The sequence below is a fragment of the Podarcis filfolensis genome, assembly GCF_964270895.1.
Source record: "Podarcis filfolensis genome assembly, chromosome: Z".
NCBI lineage: Eukaryota > Metazoa > Chordata > Lepidosauria > Squamata > Lacertidae > Podarcis > Podarcis filfolensis.
The window spans coordinates 35,127,278-35,141,661 of record NC_139617.1 but is presented as its reverse complement, the minus strand read 5'-3'; the positions used below and the strand labels follow the sequence as shown (position 1 = coordinate 35,141,661).

The 14,384-nt window shown below is 47.0% G+C and overlaps 1 protein-coding gene across 4 annotated transcripts in view; it reads left to right on the top strand.

Annotated features, from left to right (window-relative positions):
* QRFP (pyroglutamylated RFamide peptide) overlaps positions 1 to 2,735 on the top strand; it is a 135,938-nt gene extending 133,203 nt beyond the window's left edge. For all 4 annotated transcript variants that reach the window (XM_083596635.1, XM_083596632.1, XM_083596634.1 and 1 more), the window contains exon 2: positions 1,235 to 2,735. In XM_083596635.1, coding sequence (XP_083452761.1) covers positions 1,235 to 1,633 — 399 coding nt within the window. In that variant the 3' untranslated portion in view covers positions 1,634 to 2,735. The remainder of the gene's footprint in view (positions 1 to 1,234) is intronic.
* Positions 2,736 to 14,384: the final 11,649 nt, after the last annotated feature.

The window sequence follows — 14,384 nt, the reverse complement described above, 5'->3', positions numbered from 1 at the left end:
GCTGGAGAGGAGGGGGGCCAGGAGACAAGATGGGGTGGCTTGCTGAAGACTCCAGGGAGTCTCCTCCTCCTGCTGTGACCAGTTCCCCTCCTGCCTGGTCTCCCAGAACACATAGAGAAATGAAAAGAACAGATTGGTTGTGTTCAGACACAGTCTCAGAATGCTTGGGGAAAAGACCCTAGAGAGGAAGAGACTAGGGCAGCTGTGGGAAGACCTACTGGGAAGAGTTGCTGGGATCACTACGGCTGCACTATTTGGGTTTCTTTGAATAAAGAGTTAACTTCACCGACACCAGTGTTTGTTTATTGCTGACCTTCGCCTGACTCTAGCTCCTGACAGGCTTAACCATCAGAGGAGGGAGGGAGGAAAGGTGGGATGAAGGCCAGTGCTGCTCACCTCTCCCCGCAGCTCCCATTGCACCACCGTGAGAGGTCAGGCTGCCTCTCCCCCTTGCTCCCCTTCCCCACTGCCTTTCCCCACTGGCCAGGGGAATTCAGGACTCTGCTTGACATAGTGAGAAGCCATGATGGTGCAAGGATTTTTGTGACAGTCCCATTATTTTTAGGGCAGTTGGAGACTATGTTGGCCACTATGAGAACAGGATGGGCCCTTGGCCTGATCCAGAATGAATATTCTACCTCCACTGTTGGAAACATCAAACCTCTGAATACTAGCTGCTGGAAACCACAGGATAGGAGAATTATTGAGAGTTGTTAGGAGATCTTTATTCCCGTTCCTGGAGCTATAATTCCCAGAGTTCCCTGAGAAGAGTGATTGATTGTTGAACTAATGGCTCTCAGTACCCTTATATACTTATAAGCAGTTTAAAATGTGAATAAAACAATGAAATTGGGGGGGGGGCTGTTAAAAATATTTATTTAAAACATTCAGAGAATAATTAAAATCAATGATAAATTTAAAAATGTAAGTAAAGCACACAACTCCTAGAGTGATTTGACAGTCAATCTCTCTTCCCAGGGAACTCTGGGAACTGTGAAGAGAATAGTGGGTCTCCTACCACCACTCAGCACCCTTAACAAACTCCAGCCTCCGAAAATTCCTTGGAAGAAGCCATGATAGTTTAAAGATAGTTCATAGTTTTGAATGCAGCCACTAGCTCTTCCCTTATTCATTATAAATTACAGAGGTGTTTGTGGTGTGTGTTTGTGTGGTGGGTTGAGGACTTGTCTAGGGATGCCTAAATCCAGTGACATGTCTTTCACTTTCTCCCCAGATGAAGGCCTCCTGCCTCTTCTCCTGCTTCTCCCTGCTGAGTTTCTGTGTCTGTTTCCCCCTGGATGAGGGGCAGGCATTGGGCCAGAAGGCCAGCCTCTGGGTCCCCGGAGCTGCCAAGTGGAAGTGTTCGCCTGGAGACCTCAAGTCCCTCCTCAGCATCGCCAGGGAACTACAGGGGTTTGAGAAGGAGCGAGCTGGCATCCGCCTCCGCTTCGGGAGGGAGAGAGGAGGAGGTCCAGAAGATGAGAATGAAGCCACCAACTACCTACCAGAGGAGGCAGGTGAGAAGAGGGCTGGCACTTTGGGGAACCTTGCTGAGGAGCTGAATGGCTACAGCCGGAAGAAGGGAGGCTTCAGCTTCCGCTTTGGGCGACGGAGGACAGCAGCTCTCTTCTGAAGTCCACTGTCCACCCACTTCGGCTGTGGAAGTCCTTCCTTATCTGTCCTGTGCTACATCTTCAACACTCTTGGGATGACCAGCAGTGCCCTCACCCCTGATTTCATCCTTCTGTTGCCTCATACAACACAAGCATTTCTCATTTTCCTGTTCCCTATTCTGCAAAATCTTGTTTTTCGCAAAAGGGGGTCAAGAAGGGATTGATTCCACAACAGTCTCCTCCTTTCCACTGACTTCAGCTGTTCTGATTCGGCAGCTCAGTCTCAAGGCTACTTCTGCATGTTTTGCAGGAAGGGAGAACAGTGCAGAAGAGATCCCGCCCCCCAAACGCTACAATTTCCCCCCTGCAATGCCTGACCGTAAAGGAACATTGGGAGCATAGATCACAGTCTTCATTCATGGAGGGCACCTCTGAAACTCAAGAAGACCTGGCTGGTGCTTTTAAGAACTGAGCAGATGCTTGAGAGAAAGAGTGGGGAACGGTTTTCAGCTCAAGGGCCACATTCCCTTCTGGGAGTCATGGGCCAGTGGTGGGTGGGGCCCAAAGCAAATGTGGGTGGAGAACCAAATGAAAATTTCACCTTTGTACCATAGCTTAGTTTACACCCACCCACCCCTACCTTTATACTGCAGCCAGAGCAAGCAAGAGGCACTATTGGAGTTCAAGGATACTATTCTAACCATGCAAAATAATGGGGGGGGGGAGTTAGGGGTGTGGCCTGGTAAGAGTAAGTGTGGAGTTGGTGTAGCCTTCATAGAGTTCTGAGGGCCAGACAGGGAGCCCTTAAGGGCCATGACCACTCTCTTTTATTTCTGACACAGTATCCTTGTGGAAGAATGAGGTGGAGGGGGTTTGCTTTCTGGGTTTGGGGAGAGAGATCACCCCTTTTTGGAGATGGATAGAACTGTGAATTGAAGTTTTTCTCCATTTTTAATTTCTCCAACCAGCTCTCCACATTTCCACAGCCTGTGGAAGACCGCTATTCCTTTAAGTTCTCATGAAAAGTCATTAGCATTTTTATGCAGATTCTCCTAATTGATACGTTTGAAATATTTTTCCACTAACAGGCATTGTTTCACAAAACAATTTCCCCTAAAACAACACATATTTGTATGCTGTTTTTGTGGATGTGTGCATCTTTACTCACGTTACTCCAGAAAAGGGCAATGATTGGCAAGAACTGCATTACTAAATTTGGAGAAGGGCTGCAGTGCATTTTCTGCATTGTTTCTGAAAGTGCATATTATGTAGGTTTGCCTTTAAGTGAGCTGAATTTCTTGCCCATTCCCTAGCTACCAGTTGTGATAGCTATGTTCTCCTTCCACGTCAGAGGCAATATACCTATGAATGCCAATGGCTGGGAACCACAACTGGGGAGAGTTGCTCTTGTGCTCAAGTTCTGCTTGGGAGATTCCCATAATGAACATCTTGTTAGCCACTGAGAGAAGAGAAGGACAGACTGGATGGGCCTCATTCAGCCTGATGCAGCAGGGAATGCAGGACAGTTTTAAAAGGGGATCAGACATGTTTATGGAGGGCAAAGCTACTGGCCAAAATGGTAACACTCTGCTGCAACAAAGACAGTAATGTATCTGAATACCAGTTTCTGGAAGCCACAGAGGGAGGAGTGTGCTATTGTGCTTGGGTGCTGCTTGTGGGCTTCCCATATTGGGTATCTGGAAGCCTGTGAGCAAAACCTAACACAAGACCACTCTCCTGTGCTTTCCAGCAACTGGTATACAGAAGCACTGCTGCCTCTGCCCCTTTCTCAATCTGGCTCCACCTCCTTCTTGAATCTCAGGATACTTGAAAATCATAGAACCATAGAGCTGGGTCCCCAAAGGGTCATCTAGTCCCACCCCCTGCGATGCAGGAATCACAGCTACTTGGTAATCGAGGCGTGGAAATGGCATAATCAAAATCTGTGTGCCAGTTATCGATTGCAGACTTAAATGACTGAAATAAATATTTGCTTGTTCCTCCCTCTGGTTTAAAGGAGGGAACAGAATCCCCACCCCCACCCCCACCCCACGTTCTGCAGAGCCACAACTGAGCATTGCTTCACCACAGAAGAATAATCAGAAGATGATATCTGGAGCCCACCGGTTAGTATGACTTTCCCTGAGCCCAGTGCAGTTTGGAAACTCTTTCATTGCAGCTGGATGGAAAATTGACAGGCTGGGTATTTATTAAGGATCTGAGTGCTTAAAGAGTGTTGCGGGGTGGGTTATAAAGTAAGAGGGCTGTCTCCATGGCAACATCAATTAAAAGCTCCCAGCAGCTTTGCTGTTCAATCAAACCATACATTGGGGTTGTTTTCTGAAACAGAGCTCTCCAGTGGGATGAGATTAAAAGCAGGGTTTGTGAGGCATCCCCTGCACCCAGCCTCTGGTCATCTTCCTTTGCAACCTGGCTGAAGAAGCAACAGGTGTCATTCAGCCAACCATTTCCGGAGCAGCAAAAATACAGGTGCTCTCAGGACTTCAGCCCTCTGTGGGTCTTGAACTTGAGATAGGAGGAATGTCAGGCTGGAACTTGGCCTAGTCCATAGCTTCTGTCACTATCCAGATCTGTGCTTGCCTCCATGTCCAGCATCCACAAGTTGGACACAGCTGGCAATTTGCTGATCTCTAGGAGAAAAGCTGGTGCTCAGCTGTGGAGGATCTGCTTTGCACGCAGAAACTCCCAGGTAAGTCCTCGGAATCTCTAGGTAGGACAGAGAATGGCCTCAAAAAGGATATTGCAGGGTTGGGAAAGCTTCAGAAAAGGGCAAGCAAAATGATCATGGGGTTAGAGAATCTCCCCTGTGAAGAAAGGTTGCAGCGTTTGGGACTTTTTAGTTCAGAGAAAAAGGTGAGTGAGAAGGGACATGATAAAAGTTTATAAACTTGGTGGTATAGCAAAAGTGGGTAGAGACAAGTTTTTCTCCCTCTCTCACAACACTAGAAATCACGGACATCCAATGGAGATGAATGTTGGAGGATTCAGGGCAGATAAAAGAAAGGAGTTTCTTCACGCACCACAGTTAAACTGTGGAACTCGCTCCCATGGGGGGGCAAACAGCCAGTAGTTTAATTCTTTATTGACAAAGAAAGCACCAACCTACAGTAGCTCCAGAGGTGAATTAAACACACACACACACACACACACACACACACACACACACACATACACACACTCTCCCCAGGCTAATGCTCTGAGCTGGATGTTGGAGCAACAGGCACAAGTAACCTGTGACTCCTTTGACATGGAAGCTGTTGCTGTGCCTGCTGCTTTCTGTCCCCACTTCAGGCACCTTCTCTGCTTCAGATCCTGGCGTGTCCTGCCCTTCCTCACCCATCTCTGACTGCTCAGATCTCTTCCCATCCTCCAGCTCTGGCTCCTGCCTTGTAGGAGGCACAAACCCCCATAAATTGCAACCCATTTCCTCTGGAACAGCCTCTGGCCACGCTAACCCTTTCACCATTCCATAGAGCCCCACCATTCCTTAACAGCAGCTCTCCAGGGTTTCAGAGTGTTCTTCCCTAGCCCTACCCAGAGACGAGAAGGATGGAACCTGGTGCCTTTTGCATGCAAAGCAGATGTTCTGCCAACAAGCTACAGTGTTTTAACTATGATGAAGTTAAGGTTCCAGTCCTCAAGGTGTAAGAAGCTGCATCATACTTTACTGGTTGCTGGAAACCACAGACAAGGAGTGCTATTGCACTCAGGTCCTGCTTGCGGGTTTCGCATTGGGCCACTGTGAGAACTGGATGCTGGACTAGATGAGACATTGATCCAATCCAGCAGGCTCTGCTTGTGTTCGTATGTACTGAATCAGAGCATTGGTCAAAGCAGGTGCTCTATTGCAGAGTTATGGTGCTGCTACACTGTTGAAATGGACATGATGATTCAAGAAAATAACCCTTGGGATAATGGGGTTGACTGCAAAGTCTGTGAGACAAACTTAGTGTGCTGCCAATATTTTGGTTTTCTGTAAAACAGATTTTAAAAAGCATGAATCAGAATATCAATATATTTATCTTTGGGGCACAGAAACTGGCAAGAGCATCTACCATCATAGAATCATCAAATTGTAGAGTTGTAGGGGACCCCCCAAAGTCATGTAGCCTAACCTCCTGCAATACAGGAATCACTGCTAAATAATTCTGTTATCCAATAATTCTCAAAGATTATGGACAGTGACTCTGAGCTTGCATTTGCAAGCTCCTTTAGTTTCCTTGGATGCAGCTCATCAGGCCCTGGAGATCTGAATTCATTTAAATTGGCTAAGTGTTCCCTCACCACTTCTTTTCCTATCTTGGGCTGCAGCTCCCTTCTTACATCCTTTAGTCTGTTGTCAGCAGGTTGGGCATTGCTTTCCTTTTGGGTGAAGCGGCAAAATAAGTGTTGAACAGTTCCACCTTCTCTCTGTCACAGAGTAGCATTTCTGTCTTCTCCATGCACGAGATCTACTACTTGTTTGTTCTTCCTCTTGGTTTGAGCATAGCTGAAGAAACGTTTTGAAAATTATTTTTAACCTCTCTTGCAAGCCTGACCTCCTTCCTGCAGCTGTTGGCTGCTCGTATATACTCTTTGTGGTTTCCCTTTTCTTCCATTTCTTATACATGCCCTCAGATCTCAGCTCATCTGTAAGCTCCTTATGTAGCTACACCAGTTTCTTCAGATGTCCAGAACTGGACAGTACACCCAAGAGGGGTCTGTCTAAGGCAGAATACACTCATTTCCCTTGATCTTGATGCTATAGCTCTGTTGATGCAGCCTAGACTTTCAGCCAGTGGAAATAGAGGAAAACAATAGAATGGGAAAAACCAGAGATCTGTTCAAGAAAATTGGAGATACGAAAGGAACATTTCATACAAAGATTACCATAGTAAAGGACAAAAGTGGTAAGGACCAAACAGAAGCAGAAGACATCAAGAAGAGGTGGCAAGAATACACAGAGGAATTATACCAGAAATATATGGATGTCTCGTACACCCCAGGTAGTGTGGTTGCTGACCTTGAGCCAGACATCCTGGAGAGTGAAGTCAAATGGGCCTTAGAAAACACTGCTAATAACAAGGCCAGTGGAAGTGATGATATTCCAGCTGAACTATTTAAAATTTTAAAAGATGATGCTGTTAAGGTGCTACAGTCAATATGCCAGCAAGTTTGGAAAACTCAGCAGTGGCCAGAAGATTGGAGAAGATCAGTCTACATCCCAATCCCAAAGAAGGGTAGTGCCAAAGAATGCTCCAACTACCGCACAATTGCACACATTTCACACACTAGCAAAGTTATGCTTAAAATTCTACGAGGCAGACTTAAGCAGTTCAGTGGTACCTCGGGTTACATACACTTCAGGTTACGTATGCTTCAGGTTACAGACTCTACTAACCCAGAAATAGAACCTCGGGTTAAGAACTTTGCTTCAGGATGAGAACAGAAATTTTGCTCCGGCAGCGCAGCGGCGGCAGGAGGCCCCATTAGCTAAAGTGGTGCTTCAGGTTAAGAAGAGTTTCAGGTTAAGAACGGACCTCCGGAACGAATTAAGTACTTAACCCGAGGTACCACTGTATGTGGACCGAGAACTCCCAGAAATGCAAGCTGGATTTTGAAGGGGCAGAGGAACCAGAGACCAAACTGCAAACATGTACTGGATTATGGAGAAAGCTAGAGAGTTCCAGAAAGACATCTACTTCTGCTTCATTGACTATGCAAAAGCCTTTGACTGTGTCGACCACAGCAAACTATGGCAAGTTCTTAAAGAAATGGGAGTGCCTGATCATCTCATCTGTCTCCTGAGAAATCTCTATGTGGGACAAGAAGCTACAGTTAGAACTGGATATGGAACAACTGATTGGTTCAAAATTGGGAAAGGAGTACGACAAGGCTGTGCATTGTCTCCCTGCTTACTTAACATATGCAGAATTCATCATGCGAAGGCTGGGCTGGATGAATCCCAAGCCGGAATTAAGATTGCCGGAAGAAATATCAACAGCCTCAGATATGCAGATGACACAACCTTGATGGCAGAAAGTGAGGAGAAATTAAAGAACCTTTTAATGAGGGTGAAAGAGGAGAGCACAAAATATGGTCTGAAGCTCAATATCAAAAAAACTAAGATCATGGCCACTGGTCCCATCACCTTCTGGCAAATAGAAGGGGAAGAAATGGAGGCAGTGAGAGATTTTACTTTCTTGGGCTCCATGATCACTGCAGATGGTGACAGCAGTCACAAAATTAAAAGACGCCTGCTTCTTGGGAGAAAAGCAATGATAAACCTAGACAGCATCTTAAAAAGCAGAGACATCATCCTGCCAACAAAGGTCTGTATAGTTAAAGCTATGGTTTTCCCAGTAGTGATATATGGAAGTGAGAGCTGGACCATAAAGAAGGCTGATTGCCAAAGAATTGATGCTTTTGAATTATGGTGCTGGAGGAGACTCTTGAGAGTCCCATGGACTGCAAGAATATCAAACGTATCCATTCTTCAGGAAATCAGCCCTGAGTGCTCACTGGAAGGACAGATCGTGAAGCTGAGGCTCCAATACTTTGGCCACCTCATGAGAAGAGAAGACTCCCTGGAAAAGACCCTGATGTTGGGAAAGATTGAGGGCACAAGGAGAAGGGGACGACAGAGGACGAGATGGTTGGACGGTGTTCTCGAAGCTACAAACATGAGTCTGACCAAACTGCGGGAGGCAGTGGAAGACAGGAATGCCTGGCGTGCTCTGGTTCATGGGGTCACGAAGAGTCGGACACGACTAAACGACTAAACAACAACAAGGAAAAAATGATGCATTTTGGGATCAAATCAGAAACTGGGATGGCTTCTGTAAATCCAGGACTGTCCCTGGAAAATAGGGGCACTTGGAGGGTTTTGCCTCCCCATTCTGAAGGAGGAGCCAGAGTGGTCCAGCTTTAGTGGGGAGGCTGTTGTCAAGGCAACCATGACTCGCCCAGCCCAGCCTATGTGACATCACTCACTGCTGTATTCAAAGGCACCAACTGTAACTGATCAGCAGTTGGTAGTGAGGAGCTGGACCATAAAGGCTGGTTGCCAAAGAATTGATGCTTTTGAATTATGGTGCTGGAGGAGACTCTTGAGAGTCCCATGGCCTGCAAGAAGATCAAACGTATCCATTCTTCAGGAAATCAGCCCTGAGTGCTCACTGGAAGGACAGATCGTGAAGCTGAGGCTCCAATACTTTGGCCACCTCATGAGAAGAGAAGACTCCCTGGAAAAGACCCTGATGTTGGGAAAGATGGAGGGCACAAGGAGAAGGGGATGACAGAGGACGAGATGGTTGGATAGTGTTTTTGAAGCTACCAGCATGAGTTTGACCAAACTGCGGGAGGCAGTGGAAGACAGGAATGCCTGGCGTGCTCTGGTCCATGGGATCACAAAGAGTTGGACACGACTAAACAACATGACTAAACAACAACAACAACAGACTTTCAGCCTAGTCCTGAATACCCAGAAATGGCAGAAATGGCTCTAGGAAAATATGCTGGGCCACTGAAGATCCAAGGGACAGAGTCAAGTTCCCCACCACCACTGGCTGAGACCACTGGCTGCACCCTTTTAGTCTAGAGGTGTAGTCTAGAGGTGCAAGCAGAGCGTAGGGATATGAGGCTGCATTGGGGAGGGGGCAAAGACCCTTTACAATTTTTTCTGCATCAGGGCCCCTGCCTCAAGCATTCAAAAACTACCCAATCAGCATGAATGGGGAGCTCTTTAGCCAGTGGTACCCATCAGAATGAAAGGAGACAAGTCAGCCTCAGAGGATGGGCTCCGAGAGTCACTCTGGAAAGGTGAGTGGAAAGAAGACTAAAATCACTAAAGGACTCTGCAATTCAGAATATGCCACTTCACTGCAGACTGTGGGACAATATAAAGATTATGGATGGTGGGGAGAAAGTGGATATAATAATGTCCCCCGTCCTTTTGGGGAAAGAGCTAAGTTTTCAGTAGGAACAAAGGAAGTGATCGTATGATATAGGCACAGGATTTTCTGTTAAATCTCTATCTTGAGCTTATCTGCATGGATTTTTTCCTAACTCCTGTTTTGCTCCTTGCTCTCAATGAGTTGTTTGTTACCAGCTCTGCTAAAAGTGCAAACAATTATCATATATTATGTGTGTTATTATACGCCTCTCCACTTGAGGCTTCCTAAAGGAACCAGCGCATAAAATGTATATACACACAACAATGCAAATAACTTATGTGTTTGTGTTCTTATAAAACTGTGGCAGAAATATAGTACTGGATGAGGCTGGACTCTTTTAGATGGATTATAAATTTAATAGACATACTTTAGCATCCCATTTGGCATATAATTAGTCAGGCAATGCATGAATGGCTTAGACGTAAGCTGACACTCAATGAAAAAGGCAGTCCAATGCAGGCGAAGCCAAAGTCTGTGCCTGAATCCATTTAAAGGACATACATAGTTAAACTAGATGGAACTTGCTCCCGCAGGAGGCATTGACAGCAAACAGCTTGGATGGATGGCTTTAAAAGAAGATCTGTTGATGGCTACTAGCCCCAACGGCTAGGCCAAGCCTCCACAATCCAAGACGGTAAATGCTTCTGAATATCAGTAGCTGGAAAACGCTGGAGGGGACTGCACTGTTGTGCTCAGGTCCTGCTTGTGGCCTTCCCTTTGGAACATCTGGTTGGCCACTTTGAGGATGCTGGACTAGATGGGCCATTGGCCTGATTCAGCAGCCAGGCTCTCCTGTTTTCCCTCCACTGTGGGAGGCAATATGCCTCTGAATACTAGGTGCTGGGATCCACAAGCGGGGAGAGTGTTGCTGTTGCTCTGAGGTCCCATTTACAGGCTTTCCACAGAGGCATCTTGTCAGCCACTATGAGAACAGGATGCTGGACCAGATGGGGCACTGGCCTGATAGCAACTGCCGTCTACATTTTGCAACCCTGTCCAAATGACCACAGGTTTCAGCCGCACCTCCAAACATATTAAGTGAGGTAGGAGAGCTTCTTCGGCCCAAGGTCCATGTTTCCTTCTAGGCAACCTTCTGAGGGTCGTGTGTCGGGGTGGATGGGACCAGCGGCAAAAGTGGGCACGGTATAAAATGTTTGCTTACACAAACCCTTTTCTATGCTCCATCCAGGCAAGCAAGCTGCATGATCAGGGATCAGGGTTAAATGACACATTGCATGCAGGCAAAAACTCTCTAGAAAGGTGCAAAGCAGGATCAATTAGAGATATGGCCTGGGAAGAACGGGCATGGCTGTGGAGTGAGTCCCAAAGGCCTGGCAGAGAGGCCTGGAGGGTTGCATTAGTCCTTGGGTCTCAGATTTCTCCTCACCTGTGTTTTAAAGACAGCATTCAGGGTTGCAAGCTTCAGAGAACCCAGCTTGAGATTCTCTTCACAGAGACAGCCCCACAAATTTAAACACTGTCCTTGCCACTTTTGGTCCAATATCAGATTATCATAATGTGAAGGGTGTGAAGGGGACACCATCCATCACTTCCAAGGTAGGCCAGCAAAGCAGGAATTAAGTCTCAGGTCAAGCTGAGCAAAAGGAGGGCAGGGAGCTAAAAAAACAAAAAATCTGCAGAAGTATCATACCAGGGGGGAAAAACCTATAGAAAGGACAGTAAAAAATAAAAATAAACCACCCTTCTTCACGCATGGATCCAAGAGCCAAACTTAGCTTCAAGGAGAGAGGGTTCTCACGCAGGTGGAAGAAGATCTGCCAGGGGAATAGAAACCAGGGAGGGAAATTCTGCTGGCTCAGTTACTTTTGTCAATTTCAGATCATATTTTCTGGGTAGGAAAAAAGCAACACAACAACAACAACCCTTCTCTCTGCCATCCTCCCTCCACCAACCTTTTTGCCCCCAGTGATGAAAGAAGTTTGCCAAGAAGAAAAGCGAGGGCACAGGGGCTCGGCTGACCCAGCAGATGTAAAGCTGTGCTCCCACAAAGAACATACGTCTGTGAACACAACAAAAGCCCTGCTGGATCAGGCCAGTGACCTGCCTAATACCAGTTTGTACCCCACCGTCTGGTATCCAGAGGTAGTTTCCCTGGGTGTGGAGGTTCTATTGCAGTAGACCTCCATATGGAGAGTCCTGCTGGACCCATCTAGTCAAGCATCCAGTTCTCACAGTGGCCAACCAGACGCCTGAGGAAAACTCTCAAGCAGGAGCTGAGCACAAGAGCACTCTCTCCTCCTGCAGTTTCCAGTATCTGGTATTCAGTAGTAAAGACCCCCCAATGAAACCCACTGCCAGTCAGATGGGCCAATTGTCTGACTTGGTAGAAGTAAGTTTTCTATGCTTCTGTTTAAATGAACCCTTTATCTGGATCCATGAGGACTAGAATCTTACTTTTTTACGGGAAGTGCTGAAACAGTGTTTGAGCCCTTGCTTTGCATGCAAAAGCACCAACGTTCAATCCTGGCATCTCCAGGTGGATTTGGGAATGTCCCATCTAAAACTCTGGAGAGCTGCTGTCAGTCAATGCAGACAGTACTGAGTTAGATACACTGGCTCAGTTTAAAGCAGATTCCTGGCTTCCTTTCCACATCTCAGTGATATGCTGAAGATGTTTCCCAAGGCTACTACACACTGTGCAACCTTTTACCATCTATGTAACAACAACAGCAGCAAAAAAAATCCTGCCCTCCCCCCCAAAAAACCCCAGAGAATGTCCCCCCCCCCTCTCTCTCTTTCTTTGTTAAGTTTTCCAGCCCAGCTGCCTCTGAAAAAGGGAGGGCCAGCATTCAAGGCTGGCCCTGACAGCAAACATTACCATTTCAACTACGTACTTCACAAAGCAAGCAAGCTGCTATCCTCTGCACTCCCACCCCCCCAGCCAGGGCGCTCTCTCTCGCTCTTGCTCAGGCTCAATAACCCTGAAAATTGGAGCTATCAAACTGTTAAATGCATCGATCTGTTAAATCAACTCCCACCGTATTAGGCTAAGTTTAGGCTTCAACCCAATTGCCACCACTTTCGTCCAACCCACCACTCCCAGCTTGATGCGCTTAGCTCCTTTGGGGAACCTTCCCTCCCTCCCACATGCAGCCAGATAAAACACAAGGCAGAAGCTCAAATGCCTTCCCTGAAATGCCAAAGATCACCTGAAAAGCTCACACTAGGAAGCAGCTGAACCCCCTTCTCTCTCTCTCTCTCCCAACCAGCCCAGGAAATTCCCACCTGCCAGAGCCAATGAAGCACCGAGCTAAAACTGGTCAACGGCTGTTAAATTCTCCCTGCCGGCCTTATATGCCAGAGATATAAAAATGAAAATCATGCTCAGCTTCTCATCTCTTGAAGGGGCACAGGCATAAGAACCTAAGGAGAGCCCAATGGCCCATCTTAGGCCAGCAAGCACCCTGTTCTCACAGTGGCCAAACAGATGCCCCAAGGAGAAGTCTACAAGCAGGACTCAAGCACAAGATCACTTACTCCTCTTGCGGTTTCCCAGCAGCTGATATTCAGAAACAATGTGGCCTCTGACCATGGAGGTAGAGCATACCCATCATGGCTAGTAGCCATGGATAGCCTCCTCCTCCTCCATGAATATGTCCAATTATATTTTAAAGCCATCCAAGTTGGAGCCCATCACTGCCTCTTGTGGGAGTGAGTTCCACAGTAACTATACATTGAGCTGTGTGAAAAAGTCCTGAATCTTCCAACACCCAGTTTCACTGGATGTCCCCGTTCTAGTGTTAGACCAGTTTTCAACTGGCTTTCCAAATCAAAACCAGTTTACAATCAGCCGCAGGGTGGGCCCTGAAAACACACATCTCGGATGTCAAAGGCCACGGTAAAGAGGTGCATTTTCAGCATTTGTCAAAAGCTGTATAGCGAAGGTGGTGGACATACCATTGTGGGGAGCAAGTTGCACAGCTTAGGGGCTGCCACAAAGAAGACCCTCTCCTGGGATGCCACCACCCCAAATCTATGAAGGTGGTGAAGCTATCAAGAGGGCCCCTTCTCTGACGATTTTCAAGCCAGGGAAGGGACTGTAGAGAAAGAGGCAGTCTTTCAAATATTTGGGACCTAAGCTATTTAGGGCTTTAAACAATAGTGTGTGTCTGGAATTGGGCTTCGCTGGCAACCAAAACAGCTGAGATCTGAAGGGAACCCCAGCCAGCAATGTGGGTGCTGCATTTTGGACTAGTTGACGTTTCCATCTTCAAGGGTAGCCCCACAGAGAACGCACCACAACAATCCAGTCCAAAAGTTACCAGAGCATGGAGGACCATGGCCAAGTTATCCCTTTCCAATATAGCCTATTGTTCAAAGGCAGAGTTGCATTTGTTGCCACCCCTTCACACACTTTTGCCTCTGGCCCTCCTCATCCCTGGAATGCTGCTTATGACGGATTGTGGTCCATGGCCTGAGGGGGGTTCCCAACTCCTGAGAGATTCTTATGCTTGCCCCAGAATTAGATATAAGGTTACCAAAGCTCTAGCATTGCCCTTCTCGCTGATGCACTAGCTTTCTATGTGTGAGCATTTTTTTCTGGGGAGGAGCTTCACCACATCTTGAGACCTGTTTAGTCTATCCAAAAAATGTCAATTTTGTGTGTGTGGACTTCTGAGCAGGTAGAAGACTCCCCTCCCCAGAAATTCAGAGAGATAAAAGTGCTGCTTCCATGCTGAATCCCACAATGAGGCTGTGCAGCGTACCGTCAGGTGTTGAAGGGTGTCAACCTTCCTATCCATCTGAAACCGGAGAGAGTTTGACTTCATTTGACAGGGAAGAAAATGCTCCTCCG